The sequence below is a fragment of the Sabethes cyaneus genome, chromosome 3 (genome assembly GCF_943734655.1).
Source record: "Sabethes cyaneus chromosome 3, idSabCyanKW18_F2, whole genome shotgun sequence".
Lineage (NCBI taxonomy): Eukaryota > Metazoa > Arthropoda > Insecta > Diptera > Culicidae > Sabethes > Sabethes cyaneus.
In genome coordinates, this window is record NC_071355.1 from 81448066 (window position 1) to 81472136 (window position 24071).

Here is a 24071-nt window from a genome sequence, read left to right on the forward strand (position 1 = left end):
AGTTGAAATGATATGATGGTATGACAAAGATTCCTTTCACCGCTGGGTGAATTTTCTTCATTTTCTTTTGTATGACAAACACGTACAGGAAACTGCAGTGGTTAATGAACCACCTCAAACTCAAACATTTCAGATGGTAGGGTTTTCGTCCGTGACAGTCTCTGTCTCTGCCGGTTTTAGCACCATCATGAAAATTTCCGCAACAGAACTGTTGAATGTAGGTACTAACCTACTAACGAAGCACGTATCCTTCTTCGTTGTGTCATTTATGTGTAACTTAAACAAACGCAAGAACCATCCCGGCATGATGCAGGTTTACATACAGGAAATAGTGTTCTCAAGGTTTTATTACATTCAAGGTTACTAGGCGCTTCTTTAGAACTTCACACATTAACTTCCTTTCAAACGATCTTTTTTCATAATTAGCAAGGTCGCTTTTCCTTATTTAAATTAAACTAGATAGCGTGGGTCATGGAATGGCACAAGATTGAACAGTATATCGTAAAAAAAAGCAAAAACATATTATATTGCGTTTTTCTTTTGTCAAAGCTTTTCGTTAAAATCAATATGGTTGAAATCAGGGCAAACCCATATCCAATCACAATAGCTTGGGGTCATATAATGGTAGCTTCCTATTCTTTGTTGATACCATACAGGTTTAGAACAGATTTTCATATCGATTTAAAATGCTTTATTCATGGAATGCTGTTAAGCATTTGCATTTACCGATTAATGGAAAACTGGTAGCAGCATTACGAAAGCAAACACCTCAGCTGGAAAATGTGCTCCTCGTTGCTTTGCAGTAGTTCTGGTGTGTAGGCGCCGACTAAATTGCATCTGGTACGGTTTAATACCGAAACGAGAAAAAAATCTGTATGGGTGGAAATTTACCGAGCAAAGAACAATTTCGGTAATTTTTATGATGGTATCTTTGATACGGGTTATTGTGGAGGCCCTATTTTCCTTACATTTTTTCACTTATTTTAACACTAAAATATCGTTTGCTTTCAATACGCTTATTGTTGCGTAAGCAAACAAGAATGCGACGATTTTCCGGTTTCGTAACCCGACTTTATTGTTGTACTGTGTGACAGGGTTATAAAATCCCTTTGGTATGAAATCAAATCAATTGTACATTAGTTTTAAGTTTTAACTAGTTTTCGTGTAAATTTTAACAATATGCTTGTGTAGAATATTTTTAACATAATAAATTTGTTTATCGTTACTCACGTTTAGTGCCTTTTTGTTGCAGCAATTATAATTAACCGTATGCGTTGTAGATTAGATCTAGATAGTTTTAATTTAGGTTAGTTTTGTATCGTATGTGCATGATGTAACAATTTTACCTGTATGTCTTTAGATAAGTAGATAATAGTTTAGCGTAAGAAATCTCCTTTAGATTTAATATAAGTTATACTATTTTAGGCACTTTTGAAATTAATAATAAGGAAAAAACTAGGTTTTAAGTAAATTTTTTCACCGCACTTACTCCACATGTACTGCTTGCGATTAGAGAAAGAAAATGACGGTCTCAATCGTCCAGATCAGAGGATGACATGCAGATGACGTTCGGTCGGTCACGGTTGCCAGTCGGCGGAGTATCGGCACTCGCCGCAGGTGTGTGACACTCCCCCCGAGTACGCTGTTGGAGTTGCAACGGCTTATTCTCCATTGGATCGACGTCCAGAATGGCAATCTTGACAGCCGGTCTCTCCAGCAATCCGCTTGCAGTTTGCACTGTAACTCGTCGTACTTGCCCATCGCTAGAGCGGACGACATTCACGATGCGGCCCCGCGGCCAGCAGTTCCTTGGGAGTCCGTTGTCCACAATCAAAGCCAGTTGACCTTCCTCTATCGGTTTTGCAGGTTGAAACCATTTTGTCCTCTTGGTCAGGGTGGGCAAGTATTCAGCCACCCATTTCTTCCAGAATACGTCAGCATACAGCTGGGACATCTTCCACGACTGCTTCAGCACCATGGGTCGGTCGTCGAATGCGATCGGGGGCTTGCTTCCATTCGAACACCCTAACAAGAAGTGGTTAGGTGTTAAGGGGGGCTCAGTTTCGGTGTCTAGTGATACATGTGTTAGCGGTCTAGAGTTAATGATCATCTCGATCTCTATAAGCATTGATCTGAGGATCTCGTCGGATGGTAGACGTGGTGGCTTGAACTCCTTCATAACCTTTTTAAACGACTGCACTAGCCTCTCCCAGCAACCTCCGAAATGGGGAGCGGCTGGCGGGTTGAAGATCCACTTGGTGTTTGCCCCAGTGAAGCTGGTCATCAATTTCTCCTCGTCCACGGTTTTCAGAGCTTCTCGTAACTCTCGTGAAGCCCCAACAAAATTGGTGCCTCGGTCGCTAATGATCTCGAGAGGTGTTCCTCTTCTCGCAATAAAATTGCGCAAAGCAAGGATACAGGAATCCGTCGAAAGCGAGTGGGCGAGTTCAATGTGGACTCCTCTAGTCGTCAGGCAGGTGAGTAAGACACCCCATCGTTTTTCAACTCGTTTGCCGACTAATACCAACATGGGGCCGAAATAATCTATCCCGGAATATGAAAACGGTCTCTGATAAGCCGCCAGGCGTGCAGGAGGCAGATTTCCCATGGCAGGGGGCTCCGGGTCCGCTCGGTGTATCTTGCAATACTGGCAGTTTCTGCGTACACGATTGTACTCTGACCGGAACCGAGGAACACAGTACTTGAGCCTAAATTCGTTCAACACTGTCTGATGGTTTCGGTGACGGTACGTTTCGTGGTAGCTGGCGATTATCAAATCGGTCACAAAGTGTTGTTTCGGGAGCAGGATGGGGTGCTTAACACTCTCGTCCACCCACTCACATGCATCGATTCTTCCCCGCATTCGTAGAACGCCGTGCTCGTCGACGGCCGGGCTAAACTCGTGTAGCGGACTGGTCTTTGGAACATTGTATTGCCAGGATGGTTTGTCCGAAGGTACGTTGCTTAGAAGCCGAACTTCGTCAGGGTACACTTGTCGCTGGACTTCTCGGTAGATGATTTGCTCTGCACGATTAAGCTCGTCCTTCTCGAGCGGTCCTAGTTTAGTAGGTATTCGGTTACGACGATTAAGAAGGTTCGCGGCAAATCGAACGACGTATGCTACCGCCCTCAGTAAGCGCTTCCATTTGGAGAAACGTACGAAATCTATTAACGGTTTTGCCACCATGTGATGAAGAACGCTTGAACGCATCTCTTCTACAGTCGTCCCTGGGTCACAACCTTCTCCTGGCCATTCGTTTTCTGGTTTTCGTAGAAAGTCTGGCCCGCAAAACCAGCGACTTGTGGGTCGTAAGTCCGGCAACCTCTGCCACTTCGTTCCGTCGTCAGCTACATTTAATCTGGTGGGTACCCATCGCCAGTCGTTTACTCTGGTAGTTTCCAGCAGCTCACTCACCCTAAATGCCACGAACGGACTAAAGCGACGGTGGTCGGAGCGTATCCAGCATACCACATCCCGGGAGTCTGTCCAGAATATCTGTTGTGAGATTTTAATTCGGTGCGAGCCAGCAATGCTACCGGCCAGCCGGGCTCCAATTACAGCAGCCTGTAGCTCTAACCGCGGAATCGACAGGAATTTCAGCGGCGCAACTCTCGTCTTCGATCCTATCATCGCACATTCTATCACACCATTCTCCTCGAATCTAAAGTATGCAACGGCGGCGATTCCGTTTTCGCTTGCGTCGCAAAAGATATGCAGCTGAACGTTCGTGGTATTAGCGGACGTGATGACTCGGTAGCATCGGGGAACACGCACGTTCCGTACATCAGGTAGCACTGCGATCCAGGTCAACCATTTCTCAGCTAAACTCCCTGCAATCTCATCGTCCCAGGCGCATCCAGAGCGCCAAATTTCCTGCAGAAGAATTTTCAAATACATTAGGAAATTTCCGATTAGTCCTATCGGATCGTATATCGCCATTAGCGTTCTGAGTACCTCCCGTTTCGTGGGCATCCTGGCCCCGGATAACAGTTTCGCATCGTGCTTGGGGGATAATCTGAACGTAAACGTGTCGCTGGCAGTATCCCACCACATTCCAAGCACTTTCTCCGTTGCCATCTCTGTACACGGGTTGATATTTTTCTCCGTCGTGGTATCTTCCTGTAGCGATGCCGTAACCTTGCTGGAATTTGACAACCAGTTCCGGATTTCGAAACCCGCTTGCGAATGAACAAAACGTACGTCCCTGGCCAGCTGTACGGCTTCCTCCTCGGTTTCCACACTGCACAGCATATCGTCTACATAATGCTCGTATTTGATGCTCTCAACCGCTCGGGGAAACCGTTCCACGAATCTGTCTGCATTCAGGTTCTTCACATAGTGTGCGCAGCTTGGGGAGCATGCCGCCCCAAACGTCATGACGCTGACTACATATGTCACAGGGTCTTCATTGGGGTTCCCACTGTTCCACAAAATCATCTGGCTGCGCTGGTCTTGCACCCTCATCCGCACTTGAAAAAACATTTCGCGTATGTCCCCAACTACAGCAAAACGAAATTCACGGAATTTAAACAAAACCGTAAGTAGCGATACCAGTTGATCCGGTCCCGTAAGAAGTACTGAGTTGAGGGACACGCCGTTCACTTTCGCGGCTGCGTCAAACACCATCCGTATCTTCCCGGGCTTGTTCGGGTTGATAACCGGGAATACCGGTAAGTACCAATCGTTGGGACGCCTGTCCGCTTGCTCGACCGCTGAAAGTCTTCGAATATACCCTTTTTCTTCATACTCCTTCAGCCTGGTGTTCATCGCTACAGCTAGCTCGGGGTCCCGTTTCATCCTTTTTTCCAAGCACGCTAGACGCTTCAATGCCATTGCTCGGCTATCAGGCAACCGCACATTGTCGTAGCGCCACAACAGTGCAGTCTCATAGCGGTTTTCATTCAGATGCGTTTCTGCGGATAAGATTTTCATCGCTCGCTCTTCGTCCTTCGAGAGCAGCGGCTTAAACGATCCGGATATTCCCAAAGACTCAATTGAGAAATATTCCTTCAAAGCACCGTCCAAGCTTCTATCTATTTCAGTATTGCACGGACAAATGTGAAAACTATGGCAGCCGCTATAGGTCGTGTTTGTTGACATCGTCGTACAAGGTCCGTACACAAGCCATCCAAGACGGGTTCTGGATGCTACAGGTTCGTTTTCAGCTCCTTCGGAACTCCGCAGTACGTTACCAAGGCGGCAATTGTCCATTCCTATCAGGATCCTGGGAGATACGTCAGTGTACGAGTCTAGTGGCAGTCCTCGCAGATATTTGTATTTGGATGCCAATTGTTCCACTGAGACCGACTGCTTCGGTAGAGAAAGGTTGCGTACCGTGTGAACCTTCGAGAGTTCGTAGACCTTGCTTGAATCGAATGTTCCCGATATCTTCAGCGCTAATCTGACCGATTCATTCTCTTCCCTTTGCTGTCCACCCGTCCAATTGAGGCATAATGGATGTGGTATCCCTTCGAGGCCCAATTCTTCCACTAGACTGTGCTCCACGAAGGTGGCCGACGATCCATCGTCGAGGAAGGCAAAAGTATTCACTGTCTTTCCCTTTCCGAAAATGGTCACGGGCACGTAGCGAAAAAGTATCTTACCGGCCGTATTCGAATGAGTATTGCAACTCTGCGTTGTCAAACCTTCACTCGACGAAGCTGGCATCTCGGACACTGCGGGTTTGTACCGTTTGTCGTCATGTAGCAACTTGCTATGCATGAACGAACAACCATCCTTTCCACACGGCGTTTTAACATGGCAGGCGCCGAAATGCTTTTGTAGACATTTTCGGCACAGCTTCTTCGCCTTGACTACTGTCCATCGATCTCCGATATTCATGTTCAGGAATTTACGACACGATTCAGGGCCGCTGCATTCTCCTAAGCACACTGTACAACTTTTCGAAGCAGCCACAGAGCGATTCTTCGGGATGAGTTCTTCACTGGTACTGTCCGAATGAACGTTGAGGTAATTATTTTCCCTGCGACCGTGTTTCTCCGGTTTCGAGACGCCAATGGATGGAATGGTAACAACACTGGCGGCTTCCACCAACTTTCCTAGCCAATCACCAAAGTCCGACAAGGTAACGCTGGCCAGCGTTTGACGATGATATGCCCAATTGAGCCTGACGGTAGGTGGCAATTTCTCCGTTAGCTCCTGTAGAAGCGCTACATTACAAAGGTATTCATCAAGACCCGACGCCGTAATAGTGGCACAGACATTTTGAACAGCGACTCCAAAATCAATCAACGTGCTCAGCTTTTCTGCTTTCGGTGCAGGCATATCACGGATTTTGGCAACTAGCGAGTGGACAATGATTTCCGGTCTTCCAAATAGTGTCCTCAATGTAGCGATCACGCCTGCTAGGTTTGACGGATGCAGCAGTCGACAGCGCACCGCATCCAATGCTCTCCCTTTCAGGCTTCGCTGGAGGCGTAGAAGGTTCTCCTCGTCACTGTAACCGCAGATTCGGGTTGAGTTCTCGTAACTTGCGAAGAAGAGTGGCCATTCTTCAGGACTCCCCGAGAAGTTTGGAAGCTCCTTACTGACAACTTGGCGCGCTGACACTTGGCTCTGGTTTAACTGAGAAACTCCGAACGAACTACTATTAGGTGGTTGAACTGCACTCGCCTGAGGGTTGAGTCCGGAAGCACCTTCGGCTGCACCTCCGTCGAACGCTCCAAATCGCTTCAATAGTCGACCCTTCTCTTCCAAATGTCTTCGTTCTAGCGCTTGCTTCTCCTCTAGTAACTGCAGCTCTTGAACCAGAACATCTGCTTGGCTGATACCGCTGACATGAACTGACGGGAGGGGATTACTCGTTGAATTCGCAGTTGGTACACCACCAAGTGCTGCTGTCACAGGCTGTTGACGTACTCGTCGATCAGAAACCTGTAGCTCTCGTTCGTATTTATCTCGTTGTTCCCTGAGAGCGTCTCGACGTTGATCATCTTTTTCCTTTATAACCCGTTCGAATTCCTTTTGCTGCCTTTCCATTTTCTTCAGCATCTCTGCTAGCTGCCGTTGAAGACTGTCAACCGGAACAACATCGTGTGTCTTCGTGCTTCCGGATTTTGGTTTACCTCCCGTGGCGGCTGGTGTTGAAGTTCCGGCTGGGACTTGAGCTGCCGCTCCGATTCCGGTGCAATTCTCGCAGCTCCAATCACGGTCCTGAACACTTGAGTCCACACCGACACACACAAAATGGTACCACTTTCCGCACAGATCACACGCTACCATCCGACTATCGTCTGGCATTCTGAATATATCGCAGTTTATTTCCGTGAGTTGATTTGCTGGAGAAACTCCCCGCTTTTGACTATCACTCTTTTTAGACATACCGAACTAGCCACCCGATCGCGTAAACGGATTTTATAAAATTGTTGCGTAAGCAAACAAGAATGCGACGATTTTCCGGTTTCGTAACCCGACTTTATTGTTGTACTGTGTGACAGGGTTATAAAATCCCTTTGGTATGAAATCAAATCAATTGTACATTAGTTTTAAGTTTTAACTAGTTTTCGTGTAAATTTTAACAATATGCTTGTGTAGAATATTTTTAACATAATAAATTTGTTTATCGTTACTCACGTTTAGTGCCTTTTTGTTGCAGCAATTATAATTAACCGTATGCGTTGTAGATTAGATCTAGATAGTTTTAATTTAGGTTAGTTTTGTATCGTATGTGCATGATGTAACAATTTTACCTGTATGTCTTTAGATAAGTAGATAATAGTTTAGCGTAAGAAATCTCCTTTAGATGTAATATAAGTTATACTATTTTAGGCACTTTTGAAATTAATAATAAGGAAAAAACTAGGTTTTAAGTAAATTTTTTCACCGCACTTACTCCACATGTACTGCTTGCGATTAGAGAAAGAAAATGACGGTCTCAATCGTCCAGATCAGAGGATGACATGCAGATGACGTTCGGTCGGTCACGGTTGCCAGTCGGCGGAGTATCGGCACTCGCCGCAGGTGTGTGACACTTATGATTTATCTATAGAAGTAAATTATTAAAGCCACTGAAACCATTTTTCTCGTGTATCAGTCAGGAATCACAACTTCCTACTAAATATTCCGTTCCTATTTTTATTTTTTGCGTGGGGGTAACTGGAACTAAAACCATCAGACTGCGATGAAATTTTCCAAGAAACATAGCAAAGACGTAGCTTTCAATGGAATAGCAACCTACGAAAGCGAAAAATTAATTTATATTCAAACTTTTTCAGCCCGAAAGCAAAATAAAGAGGGATGAGATTATGGAGTTGTTTACCATATAGTTCTACTTATAACCACACGCGACAGAGTGTCATCTGCGTTGGTGTATTTCGTGTCTTTTGCTTTGTGCAGTACATATTCATATTTTATATTAAAGATATTAGAGAGGAGTAGGTGATCCCCCCCCCCTTCCCTTAACAGTAAAATTGTGGTTTCCCGCTGATCCAAAATATTACGAACCACAGTATTTAGAAAGCAACCAGTTATAGCCGGTTATAGTAAACCTTCCGTAGTTACATTAATAACCAGTTTCTGATATAGGTAGTCTCCAATAGCCGCAACCCAGCGGCAAATAGACAAGCCCGAACAAGGAAATAAATTTAATTGCGAAAATACAGAAACGACCGGACAACAGTTTTCTATTCTTTTCACAATCGAGGCTGCTAACAACTCGAGCATAAATAAATCCACTGATTGCGCGTTGGCACATATAAATCGTGCTTCAGTGGTTAAAATCACTAGCACTGTCAGTGACACGTTAGTAAAGTATAATTAAGGAAATTGAATTTCGAATAGAAGCTTTTTTTTTCAGAAGCTTCCAGCTCACGGTTAGTTCACTTCTAGGAGTTTAATTTATAAAACAGTGGATAATGAAAAAATTAACTCATGCATACTCAGATTAGATAAATATACCTGCCATAAAGTACGGACAACAACCGACGCCTAATCACGTTGCTTTCAAGACTACTTGAAAACTTTCCATGAATTTAATATTTTTTTATCATCTATTTAATATGTTTCTTAGGTAGATCAAGTTGGTTAATTGGCACCAAAATATTTCATGATATATTCCTCTACCTTTGAAAAACATATGTATGTAGCTAAAATTCATGAAAAAGTCGGCATTTTTTCTCTACTAGTGTTATTCTATTTTTCTGTTGGGGAAGAATAAATGCTTAATGCGAGAAATGTACATTCAAGCAAACTGAAAATTCAAGAATTTTCTACATTGAATCTACATTTCTCGTATCAATCATTTATTTTTCCCCAACAGAAAAGTTAAGCCGACTGCTATACGTCGTTAGAAAAAAGAAAGAAAAAAATTCTATTTTTCCGCCAAAACGCCTTTCATGAAATTGTTTCTTGAAATGCAACGTCGCTACAGGTAGCAGATTGAAAAAAATGTTTTAAGAAACTCGTTTGCCATTCTAACTGCCACAAGTTAACCTTGAGATTGGTGAATACAGTTACTAAGCATCAATAGACTTCCCTATTATGAACCCGAAACCGATTGTTTAGTATGAATCCGAATATTTAGTAAAATTGGATAATGAGTCATAATCCATAACTAAACCACTAGACCATGAAAAACGCCAGACGTTCGCTAATTGACTAACGGAAAGGACGCCCGAGTATCTCTTTACCGCAAAATTGTGCTAAATGACGACGCGCGTTACTAACTTAATGGTAATAAATAAATTTTCCGTTCGACGAGCGACACCATATTTTTTTTCTCAGTTGATTCTTTCAACTTTATCGTACAGATTTAGGTCGAAGGTTTCGTTTACTATCATACCTAGTTATACTTATAAACCAAATGTGTTTAAAAATTTCTTATTTTCCAAAAAATTACCTAGGATTTACATGACCTAATTTCAAAAATTCATAACTATTTAATCCAATCCGTAGAACAATAATACTCTCATAATAAAAATGTTTAGCCCAGAAAATTACTTTTGGTAGAATTCCCGAATCAGTGAGAAGCTAAGGAAAGTGCCCCACCAAAGTGCAATACACCAAACACCACGCCGCCCTCCACAGATACGCATAGCATAACTAACCATTTTTAATCTTCCTCGGTGTGGACGGTTGTGGACTACAATCCACACCGTGGAAGGTCACAAGCGGCAACCGAAATAGGCCCAACTGTAAACAGCAACACAACACCGCACAGTGGTCCCATTGGTATCAGAACACGCGTTTTTTTAATTGCGCCGAAATGGTTGATTATACTGGTTAAGTATGTTCAGAGAAATTTCTCAGCGTTAAAAGCTCTTTCATATGGCATGAACGATTATTGGATTAATCCCCCTAAAAGTTAGATAAAAAATTTATTTTTTGAACAGTAAGAGATACAGCAAAACAATGTTCTACAAAATTTTTGAAAAGATTATTATAAAGAACTTTGCCATAGAAAGTAACCTTCTAGCTATTATAGTTTTAGAGATAAAGAACAATTTTTATGGAGACTTTACGAAAATCAATTTTTTGACCACAGTGCTTTCTACAGTATTTATACGCATTAGATATGTTCGGCAAAGATTTTCTAACAGTCAAATTACATACTTTTGTAGAATATAGTAACTTGCTATCGTCAATATTTGCGGAGAAAATTAAGGTTTTCGTTTAAAAATTAACCAATTTTCAACAGCAATAACTCCCAAACATGCAAATATATTCAAGCCATTTATTACCCATGTGAAAGTACAAGAAAAATACTATAAAATGCAAAACAAATTAGCTTGACCCTGGCTATCCCTCTACCAAAACACTCGCATTGAAAATTGTTACTCGGTTGAAGTTAATATGGCGTAGTGTAAAAACCGTGTTATCCCGATCAAGTAAAGTGTGCAAAATAAATTATGAAAATGTGTAATCCAAGCAGCATGGATTATTAAGATTTTCAAAATTCGTTTTTGGATGAAATTTAATTACTGCAGTTCGAGGTGTACAAATTTCGAAGTGTATTTGAAGATACTTCATCCTCACTATCGCTGTTACTGTGCATATCAGACCTCGTCAAGTATTATCAACTGGAAAGCTGCATCACTAAACACGTTATCTGATGAAGAACTGAAGACAGCAACTTTTTTCTTAAAGTACGGTTGCGATGGAAGATGGAACCGCAGATCTTAGCGAGTATTAGCAAACATTCATTGATGATGATGGCACGAAGTCCAACTCAAGCCTTTGTGTCACATCAATTGTTCCCATGAAAGCAGTAACAAATGGAAAGAATATATTCCTAAATCTACATTTATCTTCGACCAGATATGTTTCTTTGAATTAGCCTAATTAGATCGTCTTCGACCAGGTATTGCCGGCCGTTGCATCTCCAGTTTGCAAAGGAAACGACTGCACTAACGCTGCAAGAAAAAATTAACATATACTAGCAAATCGCAAAAATTCATCCTACATCCATTGAATGTGAAGGTAGAACGGTAGTGGTTACGAGCTGATGATGACAATGGTGGACAAGGACATACAACAGTTCCGAACTCATCACACAAAGAAGATCTCCAGAATGGCTACAAATACGGATCTTCTGCCGTCTATTAGAATCTTCTGATCCGGTAATTTCTAGCATGAGGGAACTACCAAATAACAAAAACGCCATGTCTTCTGAAGATGTACCTACTGCAACTGTTGGTCAGTACATATGATATGCACAATAATAGCGATAGTGAGGATGAAGAATCTTCAAATACATTTCGAAATTCGTACACCTCGAACTGCAGTAATCAAATTTCATCCGAAAACGAATTTTGAAAATCTTAATAATCCATGCTGCTTGGATTACACATTTTCATTATTTAATTTGCACACTTACTTGTTCGGGATAACACGGTTTTTACATTACGCCATATTAAATTCAACCGAGTAACAATTTACAATGCGAGTGTTTTGGTAGAGGGATAGCCAGGGTCAAGCTAATTTGTTTTGCATTTTGTAGTATTTTTCTTGTACTTTCACATGGGTAATAAATGGCTTGAATATATTTGCATGTTTGGGAGTTATTGCTGTTGAAAATTGGTTAATTTTTAAACGAAAACCTTAATTTTCTCCGCAAATATTGACGATAGCAAGTTACTATATTCTACAAAAGTATGTAATTTGACTGTTAGAAAATCTTTGCCGAACATGTCTAATGCGTATAAAAACTGTAGAAAGCACTGTGGTCAAAAAATTGATTTTCGTAAAGTCTCCATAAAAATTGTTCTTTATCTCTAAAACTATAATAGCTAGAAGGTTACTTTCTATGGCAAAGTTCTTTATAATAATCTTTTCAAAAATTTTGTAGAACATTGTTTTGCTGTATCTCTTACTGTTCAAAAAATAAATTTTTTATCTAACTTTTAGGGGGATTAATCCAATAATCGTTCATGCCATATGAAAGAGCTTTTAACGCTGAGAAATTTCTCTGAACATACTTAACCAGTATAATCAACCATTTCGGCGCAATTAAAAAAACGCGTGTTCTGATACCAATGGGACCACCGGTGCACCGGTGCACAAGCACAATCGAACAAAGCAATCTCACGTTCCATCATCTACCAAAAAAGATTCCTAATTTCATTCAACGCCTTGAAATAGAGAGGAAAGAAGAAAGCATGGACATCCCGTACCAGTCGCTTTCCATATAAATATATTCCTAGTCGTTGAACACTTCCCTGTTCTCGGGTTAAAAAGCTGGCCAAAATGATTAATATCAGAACTCCTTCAAGCTTTTCCAATTGTACTCCGCTGCCTTCCTGTATACCGATCACGAAATGTAACATTTATTTTGAGTCGATCATTGTTTATATTCTGCACGAGCTGTCAGACTGTGGATATAAAAATATACACTGAAGTCGCTTTTCAAGCAAATTTTGGAATTATTGCGGTATTTTACGCGAGTTCCGGAATTTACGCGATATTGATTTGACGTATCCTTCGCGTAAAAAGCAACTTGAGTGTATTGTCTTTTGTTTAGATGTTTACTTTCACATTTCACAATGCTTCGTGCTTCCTGTCAACTAACTGTAAAATGAAGAGCCTTGAAACTCAGGTGCGTACTCACCGATATTGACTATTTTGGGATTTTAATAAATACTAGCTAATTGCCCGATCTTACTCGGGGTCCTTTGTCTTTCAACCACTTTTACATCTGTTAATTGAAAATTAAATGTGTTTACGCTTTGTCAACTCCCTTTTCCTGTTGTTCCAAGTCACTTGTAAACCTGTATTCTTTTCGGTAATCTATATAGGGTACGGAAGGGTATTCCCAGCACGCTGCTAATTTCGGCATACATTACCCTATTTGGTTACACTTTCCCAAATGAAAACTTTCCCGCTATATAACAATACTGAAACGAATGTAGCACTCATGAGCTTTAATGTGTTATAACTATTTTCATAAAAAAATAAGTAATTTGCAAAATTTTGTTCAATAAACATCAAAACCACTGTTTTTCTACTGGCACGTAATTAGGCTGAAAAAACCAGCAGCAATCGCTTACGCGTATCCGCTCTTGATGATGTTTTGGAAAACACACAATTATGATCACGTTTACTTATTCTAGAAACTAAACAGCTGTGAATATGATATCACAGAACAATTCTACTTCTTTTTATCACGGAAGAACACAAAAATTCCCTTCTGATATGAAAATATAAATATAAATCAATTTTCATTCACTAGCACTTGCAGCATTTTGTTTTTAATTTCAGCATATGGTGCTCTAGTTACACTACTACCAATGTGTGAGGCAATTGCTCCTGAAACTCTTCTATCTGGTTAACATACCTAGTAACACCACTGACAACCACTTGCTTCTGGTGCTAGTGTATATGTACGATTCAATGATACACTAGCGCCAGCAGCAAGCTGTTGTAACTGCAAAACTAGTTACAGTACCGCCCCGCTAATCCGACAAATTTATAGCCGAATTAGCGAATTTTGACTCGATAATCCGACAGTCAAACTGACGTCAGCGTGAGTTTGAAATGTGGTTTTGTTTACATCCATACGTAAACAACTCCGGAAATTTTTGAAAATAGTTGTCGTAAGTACGCAATAACTATGTTTTATACTCAGTAATGCTCAATTTCGTCAACAAAATACTTTGAAATTCTTAGTTAGTGTCGAAAGAAGTGCAAGCACATCAATCTATTGAGAATAGCAATGAAAATATTATAGCCATAGCAAACGTGAACGTAGTTAGATGCAGCAAAATGTACCATTTCCATTTAGTTAGAAAGAGTGCCATTCTGACGCCAAACGAAGGTAGTGTTCGATTGAAAGAAGTCAAGTTCAATACTTTTTAATTCGGAATTTTCTGGATTAGCGAGATCCGGACTATTGTGTCGTCGGATTATTGGGTGTCGGATTAGCGGGGGGATATCTTCAATGAGCCAGTATCTTTGCAATACCGACATGTTATCTATCGATCTCTCTTTTGATCTGGTGTTGAAAAGCATTTAATCCCTGTGCTGGCTAGTTCGGCCTGTCGGATTAAAAAAACACGGACACCACTATAGAAAATGGATCAAATTTAGTCGCAGAGACTTCATTATTTCTCGCGACTATAACTCAAATTCAGTAGCGTTTCATTAAGATCAAAATGCACGCCGATATTCAGTAAATAATATTCTATCAACTGGTATAAAAATCTTGTCTCGAATAAATATAGTTTCGACGTAGTTCCTGAATATTGTTCAGGCTACCGCTTAATGGGCTGGAAATACCCTCCCGTACCCTAAATCAGCACAAAGCCTTTTTCACGTTTTTGAACCTTCTCCTTGTCGAAGGCCACCTTATTCCCATCTTTCGGATATCTACACTTGTCGTCCAGCCACTTGTACAACTGCATCGTACCAAATGCGAGAAAACACCCCTTTACCCATTTGAACCTTCCTCACTACTTGTAAGAGACCGCCTCCTTCTTTTGTCAACCCTCTTGCGCTGATTCTTTGATGTCAGAAAACATGTGTGTCAAGTCTGATGAAGAACCATCCAGGCGTTTCGGATTTATAGCGGAACATTCTCGACCCCCCGGAAAGGAACCTCCAGTCAGCTGTCCCCAGGGATGGTCCGATCACTTTGACTCAATTTTGATCCATTTGACAGTACCGTCTCAGACGAGCAAAATTTGACAAAATTATGCATGAGATGTTTGTGGAACTAGATATAATCTACAATTTAGCTGATCTTTTGTAGTTACAGAGCTGCAATGCTAGTACCTCATTAGTAACTAAATGAACGTTCACTTAGTTACTTATGAGGTACTAGCGTTGTAGCACCGTAACAACAAAGGATACAGTAAAACTCAAATAGCCAATTATGCATCTATTTGCTCTCTGAAAATCCCTATATCCAAAAAGAACAAGGCTTTTTTCATATATTCCTCCTAGGAGCCCTCCACTTGGCTCCACCTCCCATAATTCGCCCCTGTTATTGTGTCTCTCAACCTCTTGCGGAACTGCAATTGGTCTAAATAAAAGAAAAACGCAACCCTTTTACTCACTTGGACCTCCCCTTGATGCATGCAAACGTTCATTTTAATACAGGTTTTTTTACGAAAGTGGAGGAGCCTCCCAGTTGGCTTCGTGGTATGACGGTTGTCTAATAAGCCAGTCATCATGTATTCGAATCTCAACTGGGAGAGGCTGTTGGAGTCAATAGGATCGTAGTAACTGGCCCTGCAATTATTCTGCACTCTAACAGCTGGCTGCGAAGTCTGTCGAATAAAAACAGAAGGTCAAGTTTCGATAACGGAATGTAGCACCTAGGCTTTGCTTTGCTTTGCTTGTAGGAACGTTTGGTGAGAAGAATGGTAGACTGGAATTGTGAAAGTTCGATATGAGGCCAAAAATATATTGCGTAGTTCAATTGGTAAGTGAGACTCTAACCCACACTCTCCCGGTTGGCACCCGAGTGTTTTGACAATTAAACTATCACCACAAGACACCCTACATTTGATAGCCTCACATCTAGTTTCCGCCCTTCAAGTCTAACCATTCGTACGCACACACATACGCTCCACTCACCGACGGTAATTATTTTTTGTATGATCTTGTATGATGCTCTTTTTGCTTCTATTACCGAGAAGATAAACGATTATCGACTGCATTGTGGTAGGAACTTAGCAGTCTGATGCCGACCGTCGATCAGCACGCTGGTGTTTTTACCACACCGTGTGTGTTTTATGACGTAGAACTACGTCTTACCGCAGGGTGTCAATCCAAAATTTGGATTCAAACCAGCGTCACGAAAGGATGAATGATTTTGAACACTAATAGCTCTTCCAATTTAGAACGGATCTTAATGATTCGTATACCATTCGATTCATAAAAGATGCAGCAATTATATGGTTTTCTTGAAAAGATTGGTTTCTAATCGCTAAACAGAGAAAACCAATATATCGTCATTTGGTAATTTAATGTACAAGCTTCACTTTCGATCGTATGCAAAGCAAACCTTAGATACTATATTCCGATTGGGAAACTTGATCTTCTGTTTTTGTACGACAGACTTCGCAGCCAGCTGTAAGAGTAGAGGACAGTTGCAGAGCTGCTACGATTCTATTGATTCTAATACTCTCTCTTTCTTAGTCGAGATTTGAACATGCAACGTCTTGCTTGCTAGACCAGGGTCGTACCTCGAGGCTAAATAAGAAGCTCAGGCCTTTTGCTTGCTTACTTAGGTGGCTTGCCATCCTAAGACAAAGCCTGTTAAATAAAGTTTCTCCATGTAAGTCGGTTGAGGACTACCGCTCGCAAATTCCTCGAACACCCAGTACTCTCCGCCAGATCTCACTCCACCTGGTCTAACCATTTTGCTCGCTGCGCTCCTGGTCGTCGTTGTGTCTGCAATACAATCTTTCTGATTTTTTTGTTTTACTTATCTCTGACCCTGTCACGGTCCAACGTAAACTATTTTATTAAAATGGAGGAGCGTTTGGTGAGAAAAATGGTAGACTGGACGAAACTGCGAAACTTCGAGATGAGGCCGAAATTAACAATTGAACTACGCAATATATTTTTGGCCTTTCCTGCACTCCAATAAAATAGGTAAGGGGCCTAAAAAGGTAAGGGGTCTCAATTCATCATAGAAAAAATTTATGCCTCTAAAAACACCCACATGCCAAATATGGTTCCATTTGATTAATTAGTTCTCGAGTTACGAGAAAATTTGTATTTCATTTGTATAGGAGCCCCCCCCTCCTAAAATGGGGAGGGGTCTCAATTCACCATAGAAAAAATTCTTGTCTCCAAAAACACCCACATGTAAAATTTTGTTCCATTTGCTTGATTAGTTCTTGAGTTATGCAGAAATTTGTGTTTCATTTGTATGGGAGCCCCCCCTCTTAGTGTGAGGAGAGGTCTCTAACCATCATAAGAACCTTCCCTGGCCCCAAAAACCCCTATATGCAAATTTTCACGCCGATCGGTTCAGTAGTTTGCGATTCTATAAAGAACATTCGGACATACAGACAGAAATCCATTTTTATAGGTATAGATTTGTATGGGAGCCCCCCTCTTAGTGGGGGGAGGGGTCTTTTGCCATCGAGAGAACCTTCCGTAGCCCCAAAAACCCCTACATGCAAATTTTCACGCCGTTCGGTTCAGTGGTTTTCGATTCTAAAAGGAACATAGGGACAGACAGACAGAAATCCTTTTTTATAGGTATAGATAATCTACATCCAGAGTATCTCTTAACTTATAATTTACTCTTGCTGAATTTTGAATGATCTTGATATATTGAACTTCCCATGGATCCTATTAAGTAGTCTTGCCAAAAATTTATGTAAAAATCAGAGGGGTTGTATACAAGACACGACCGCATATATAGGTGACGCAGGACTACGTAAGTCTCTTTGTAGTGATAGTAGCATGTATTCTTGCTTGTAATCATTCGATTCTCCATGTATACATGCTATATGCAACATATATACATGCTACATGCGTTGTATGTAACATTTATCCAAGTAGTAACATTGCATACGTTCAATTCTCAAAAGATTCTGCATTTGAAAACAATTTAACGAAATCAAGAACACAAACTATTGCTTTCCTGCTACCTTACTGAAATTAAAGACTGTTTTTATTACCCACCGTTGAAGAGATTCTACCAGTTCAATCCTATTTTATCAACAGCATATCTTTTCACTACACTTCTAATGAAACGACAAGCATGCGTATTCATACAGAGTCGTATTATAACCGAACACTACAGCTGTAGCACATTTTTCCAACACAGATATCAAATTCGCCGAGGTTTAATCGTCTCGCAGTAAAGATTTTGCGATCTGTTGGGAGAACGAACTTGTGTTATTTTTTCTGGCACACTTCCCTAACACAGACATCAAATTGGACTAGGTTTAATCGCGTTCGTCAGAAATCTGTTGGCACGAGGGGGCTTTCTTACTCTTTCTGGCGTAGTTCCCAAGCAAGGACATCAAAATGGTCTAGGTTTAACCGCGGTGTTAAGAAATCTTGTTGAAATGAGAAAACTTGTTGAAATCTTGTTGAAATGAGATTTTCCGATTGATTGGTGTAAGAATGTTGAAAATCGCTGAGCTATTAGCGCTCAAAACCTTTCATTTTTCGTGACGCTCGCATTTTTTGATTTTTTGGAATGACACCCTATCTCAAAACTTGCCGTAAGACGTAGTCCTACGTCAAAAATTACCATTCAGGAAATAATCCAAATAAGTTAGCAACGCAACAGTGAGTGCAGCGAATAGAAGTCTGAAGTGCCATCAATTCGAATTTTCGCCATTTATATGTGCCATAAAACATGCGACATGTGAATATTGGTGCCAATTTTGGTCTGTGCCACGATGACCGAAAAGAGGCGACCCAGCCTCAGCTGGAAATCCATTGAAATTAAGAATCTAATTTAACAATGACCGAAAGCAGCCGATACATGTGTTTGGATTTATGCCCCCAAGAGCTACAAAAGGCTGTGTTGCTACTTTCCTCGAAATTAACCACGAAAACTAAACTTTTCACACGAGAAGCTGAAATCCTAATTCCCCTCGTCTCAATAATGTCGACATCCGAATTGAATAAAAGTCCATTACATAAATAAAAGAGAGGTGAGAAAACACTCTTTCTTTGAGGACATTCGTCAACAGTTTAACTTGCAAATAAATGAAAATTTTTGGCGTAGCGCCAGGCAAGGCAAGCGATTCTTAGCATTTATTATATGCTACGGTTTTCAATGTCAAGCAAAGTTCCAAAACAAACAGCTTTTCATGAAGAAAAAAAATCATTCATAATTTGTTTCCAACTTTAACATGTGCTGACTTTAAAAATTGATATTTATGTATGTTTCGGTTTAATTTTTTTCACCTTCACATAATAGCAATAATTGATGGCACACATCATAAAAACGTAATCGCAGTAATTTATCACAGAATCTCAAAAGGTATTTCGCAGTGCCTATTGTTTTTGCTCAACTAGTTCGATAGCTAATTCATTGCTAAAGTGATTCTGTTGAGTGCCTGCAGCATGCAAGGCTGCAATTTCTTTGTGAACTACACATTTCATGCCTCAACAGGGATAAATGTGAAAACTTTGCACATCCACCGCACCACAACCAGTGCAAGACTGCTGATAGACATCAGTCGCATAATGTACAGAAACTACTAGTTACGTAACGCGTAATAATGTAAATTGTATGGAGTAAGTTTGTCTTGCAAACTATACTGGAGTTGATTAATAATACTCGGCGGTATCAGAAGGAGACACTGTGGAAAAATTGATGGACTGGTTCAATAAAATCAAGTCTTGATTTTTATTTTTTATATATAGAAAAGCGTAGGTGTTCTATATGCTTTCGAAATTGGATCTCCTGATTTTTATTTGACAGACTTTACAGCCAGCTGTTAGGATAAAAGACAATTGCGGGACTAGTGCTCGATCCTATTGACTCTAACAGCTTCTACCAACCTAGAACCGAACATCAAATATACTATATTAACAATATAGTTCACTCCTCTATAATCCTGAAGACACGACTACTAACGCCATTGCGGCATAAAAGGTTACCAAAGTACACCGTAAATTGAACACGTCTATCGGAAACAACTCAACTTTCAGTATAGAGTTTAACCATTTCTAGATAGAATTAACAAAAGGGCGAATGTCACAAATGTAACCCAAACGAATGAGCTATTTTCTGCTGGACCAGTATAAGAAAATCAGCTCTCGCTCGGCTTGTTCACGTTTGCCACATTCTCTGGTTTGCTGGTTCTATTTTCAATTCAATTCAATTCAATTCTCCATCATCCCTTTTACACTCATGGAATTGCGCATATGAAGATAGAATCAACAAAAGGGCGAATGCCGCAAGCGTAAAAAGCCATTTGAGAGTTGATTTTGCTAGGCTCGTCCAGCAAAAAATAACTCACGCGTTTTGTTTACACCTGGGGCATTCGCCCTTTTGTTAACTCTATTGAGATATGTGAGTGTAAATGAAGAATTATTGTCAAAAATCTTTCTGTTCCTCACACTCTTTAATGATTTCCTGACCTTGCTTGTTTTGAAGACTAAACATTTACTGGTGGCAGCACCTTATTTTCGTAGCCGCGTATTAAGTGAAAATTTACTAAACGGTTTAAAATAAAAACGTTGCTACAATTTAAACATTTGGTTGGATCGCTCAAACCAAGACTTTTGTCAATTTTTCGTATAACAAACTAATCCTGTTAGTTTTATTATTGTTCAAGTGCTAAATTTGTGAAATGAGTCGCATATACTGTGCAGTTTTCGGATGTTCCAGTTTAAAAGAAACACCCTCCAGTGATTTCTTTTTCCAAATTAATTCTATCAAAAGGTAAACTATTTCGATTTCCAGTTATGTTCCTATTTTATTATATCTCTAGGCAAACGGATACGTGGGCAAAGTTTTGTCGCAAACCGTCAATCAGCAAAAGTAGTCTGATTTGTTCCCTACATTTTCATAAATCCGATTTTTTCAATCCTGATAACAAACGTCAAGGGTTAATACAATAGAGCATGAATGAAAAGTTATGATAATTATAAATTAATTGTTTTTAGTTTATTCCTGCATGATACTGAAATGTCAAAAATGTTGTACAACTATTACGTACACGTCCGACATTATGGTTCGTAAAAAGCCGGATAGTTTCTAGTATTCACAATTAATTTTTATATCTAATGTTACAATTTAGAAGAATGACGTCATAGGGCTAGAGATAGCATATTCAATCTACCGCACCTTTTACTTATGCATTGGTTGCACGCTTAAAAATGTTTGTTACAAAAAGCTTTTAGTCGCCTTTTTGTCCGCAAGAGGGTGTTACTTTTGCGTCTTTTCGGATATATATGAGATTTTGCGAAGTGAACTATATTGTTAATATAGTATATTTGCGAACATACAATGACTAACTTGTTAGGACAGCGTTGTACCACGAAGCCAACTGGAAGGTTTTTGTACGTAACAAAATTTATTATGAGCGGTAAGGGTCCGGTGGTATTACGAACCGGAGAAAAAAAAGCAAGATACCGCGAACAATGAATATAGCAACCTTCAACCAGTATTGTGACCGTTATTTCAATGCACTAAGATGATAGTCGAGTCATTTAATATGCAGCTTCTGGGAGATTGCTTTTGTTAAACCGTGCAAAGCCATGCTTTCACATTGAGTGCCGGAAAATTTTATTTGAAATCATACTGTTAAATAGGACCTGATTCTATTGAAAATGAAATGGAAGAGATATTTACAATTCCGTTGGAAGAATTGAATCCATAATTACTAGCTACAGCACTGGGATGAATCACCTAAGAAAATCAGCGACAAATACTTACTCGACTTGGGCTGAAGAACAAAAATGTGCAGTACACATAGTTTAAACAATTTTCAATACTGGACTTATGCCAGTTTTAGATAAATTTAGAAAGACAAACACTTGTTTTCAATTCTGCTATACATAGCTACATTATTTTGATAGACATCGATGGGGTCAAGGGGCCAAATACAATTTTCCTGAGTATCATTTCACGTTGATAATAAAACATCACATGGGAATGTTTTCCATGTTTTTACTTTTTAATTCTCTTTCTCACAACTTTTTATGTGACCATAATCCACGTAACCTTAATGTTGGCTTGATTTAGCGAAAAATAGTCCCCTGCAAGGGACGAATAAACACGAACAAATATGTTTACGTTGTTAAGTGTAGCCCATTTCATTATCCTGTATATTTTCTCACGCTATCTATTTGCAGACACTGCTGGCCAGCATTAAAGCACCGGACGCCGAAAGCAAATCGACCATAATGGCCATTAACTTAATACTGCAATTTCTCTACTTTGAACTGCGCCATTCGAACCGCGTACGGAAATGGTTCCACCGGAAACTGTCGCTCGAGCTGGATGAATTAATCAGTAAAACCACAACAGGGAAGCTGTTCGACAAGTTGTCGGTAAGTGTTTTCAGCCACGTGTAACCGCGAACTCATTTTGACACCTGCGGTGTACTTTTCACCTCAAGGGACATTGTTAGTCACGATAGAAAACAGTACGAGTGTATGCCGACAAATTTCGGCAGTGAAGCGAAAACAATGAATGAACAATGAAGTTATTTGAATTCATCGTCAACATTTTCTATTTTTAGATTCGAGATCTCGATTTGGGTAATCAGTTTCCGGAAATAAAAAACTTTCGATTGCACCAAGTGGAGTTACACCCCGACGAAGGGCACATCGAAAGTTTAGATGCTCTGCTAGATTTGCATTACGAGGGTCATTTTCGGTTGTCCATTGACGCCGATATGGTACTCGGCAAAAAAGGATCACTCGCTTTGAAAGGTTGTCAAAAATTATAGCGTTTTCAAAGAATTACACACAAATTAAGACAAATATTTCTTTTACCTAAATAGTCAAACAGGTGTCCGGTATCGCTAGGCTGCAGTTCACCCGTAAGCCGTACACGCATTGGTCGTTGAGCTTCGTAGGAGATCCAAAGGTGGACCTAGAAGTGCAATCACAATTTCAGGGACGTCAAATGCAGTCCAACGTATCGAGCCTAATATCGAATCAAATCCGCAAGGCCATTCGACGGAAACACACTCTGCCAAACTATAAGCTGAGGTGAGTAATCTTTTTGTTTTGTGTTTTTGAGCCGTGATTTAAGAGGATTTGTTTAACTGTAAGGTAATCTATTACCGATCATAAACGTATCGTATCTTATGTTGAATATATTTCGGTTGAGATATTGCCAAGAAACTCCAGATCCACGAATTCACTTAAGTAAAGGAACAATCATACACTTTTATCATGGAATTACTGAGTGAATACGTTTATACGGGAGGGGGGCTATTGAATTGCTACATAACTATCACTTCCAAGTAGCCCACTTATGGTAGTTCTACTTGTAGCGACTACTAACATCACTTTAATGGCGACGGTGCATTATCGATCCTGCGCCGAAAGACTTATGGTCCTCCAGTACTGTCGGTCTTGGGCTGCCGTTCTCCAATCCTCTCGAACACCAGCTGAACGTGCATCATCCTGAACAGCTCACATACATTGAGTGCGAGATCTGTCCTAAAATCCACGGCTTCTTCCTGGTCTCTACCAAAAAAATTGTTTACTCTTTCTACGGGCATTCTGACCTCGTGCCCAGCCCACTGCAGTCTGCCACATTTTCCCACCTTCACCATATTTATATACTTGATGCCAATCATAGTACATTCGTCTGCGCCACACTCCATTTTACATTTTTCCACTAAGAATTGATTACAAGAGAATTTTACGCTTGAAATCAGCTTCCTTTAGCGTACATGAATCATGTCCGTAAAGGGTCCCAGGCAGTGTTAGTTTTCTGTAGAACGCCAGTTTTGTGGGAAGTTTCAAACTACGGGACTAAAGGACGCGGCTAAAATCGTTGGCACAGGTCACGAGCGTACCAAGGTATATGAACTCCTCCACTACTTCACATTGTTCCCCATCCGGCACCACATCAGCACCAACACCATTGGGACTCCCACGTTCCCTGACAGCAACTGTGTAATTTATTTTGGTGGCGTTGATGGTAAGTCCCAATATCGCTGTA

The 24071-nt window shown here is 40.5% G+C and overlaps 1 protein-coding gene across 1 annotated transcript in view; it reads left to right on the forward strand.

Moving 5' to 3' along the window:
• Window positions 1-24071, forward strand: part of LOC128739600 (PDZ domain-containing protein 8) — a 53791-nt gene that overhangs the window by 17183 nt on the left and 12537 nt on the right. Inside the window, exons 2-4 of the mRNA XM_053835096.1 lie at window positions 22244-22441; window positions 22633-22825; window positions 22897-23107. Of these exons, the coding sequence (XP_053691071.1) occupies window positions 22244-22441; window positions 22633-22825; window positions 22897-23107 (602 nt within the window). The remainder of the gene's footprint in view (window positions 1-22243; window positions 22442-22632; window positions 22826-22896; window positions 23108-24071) is intronic.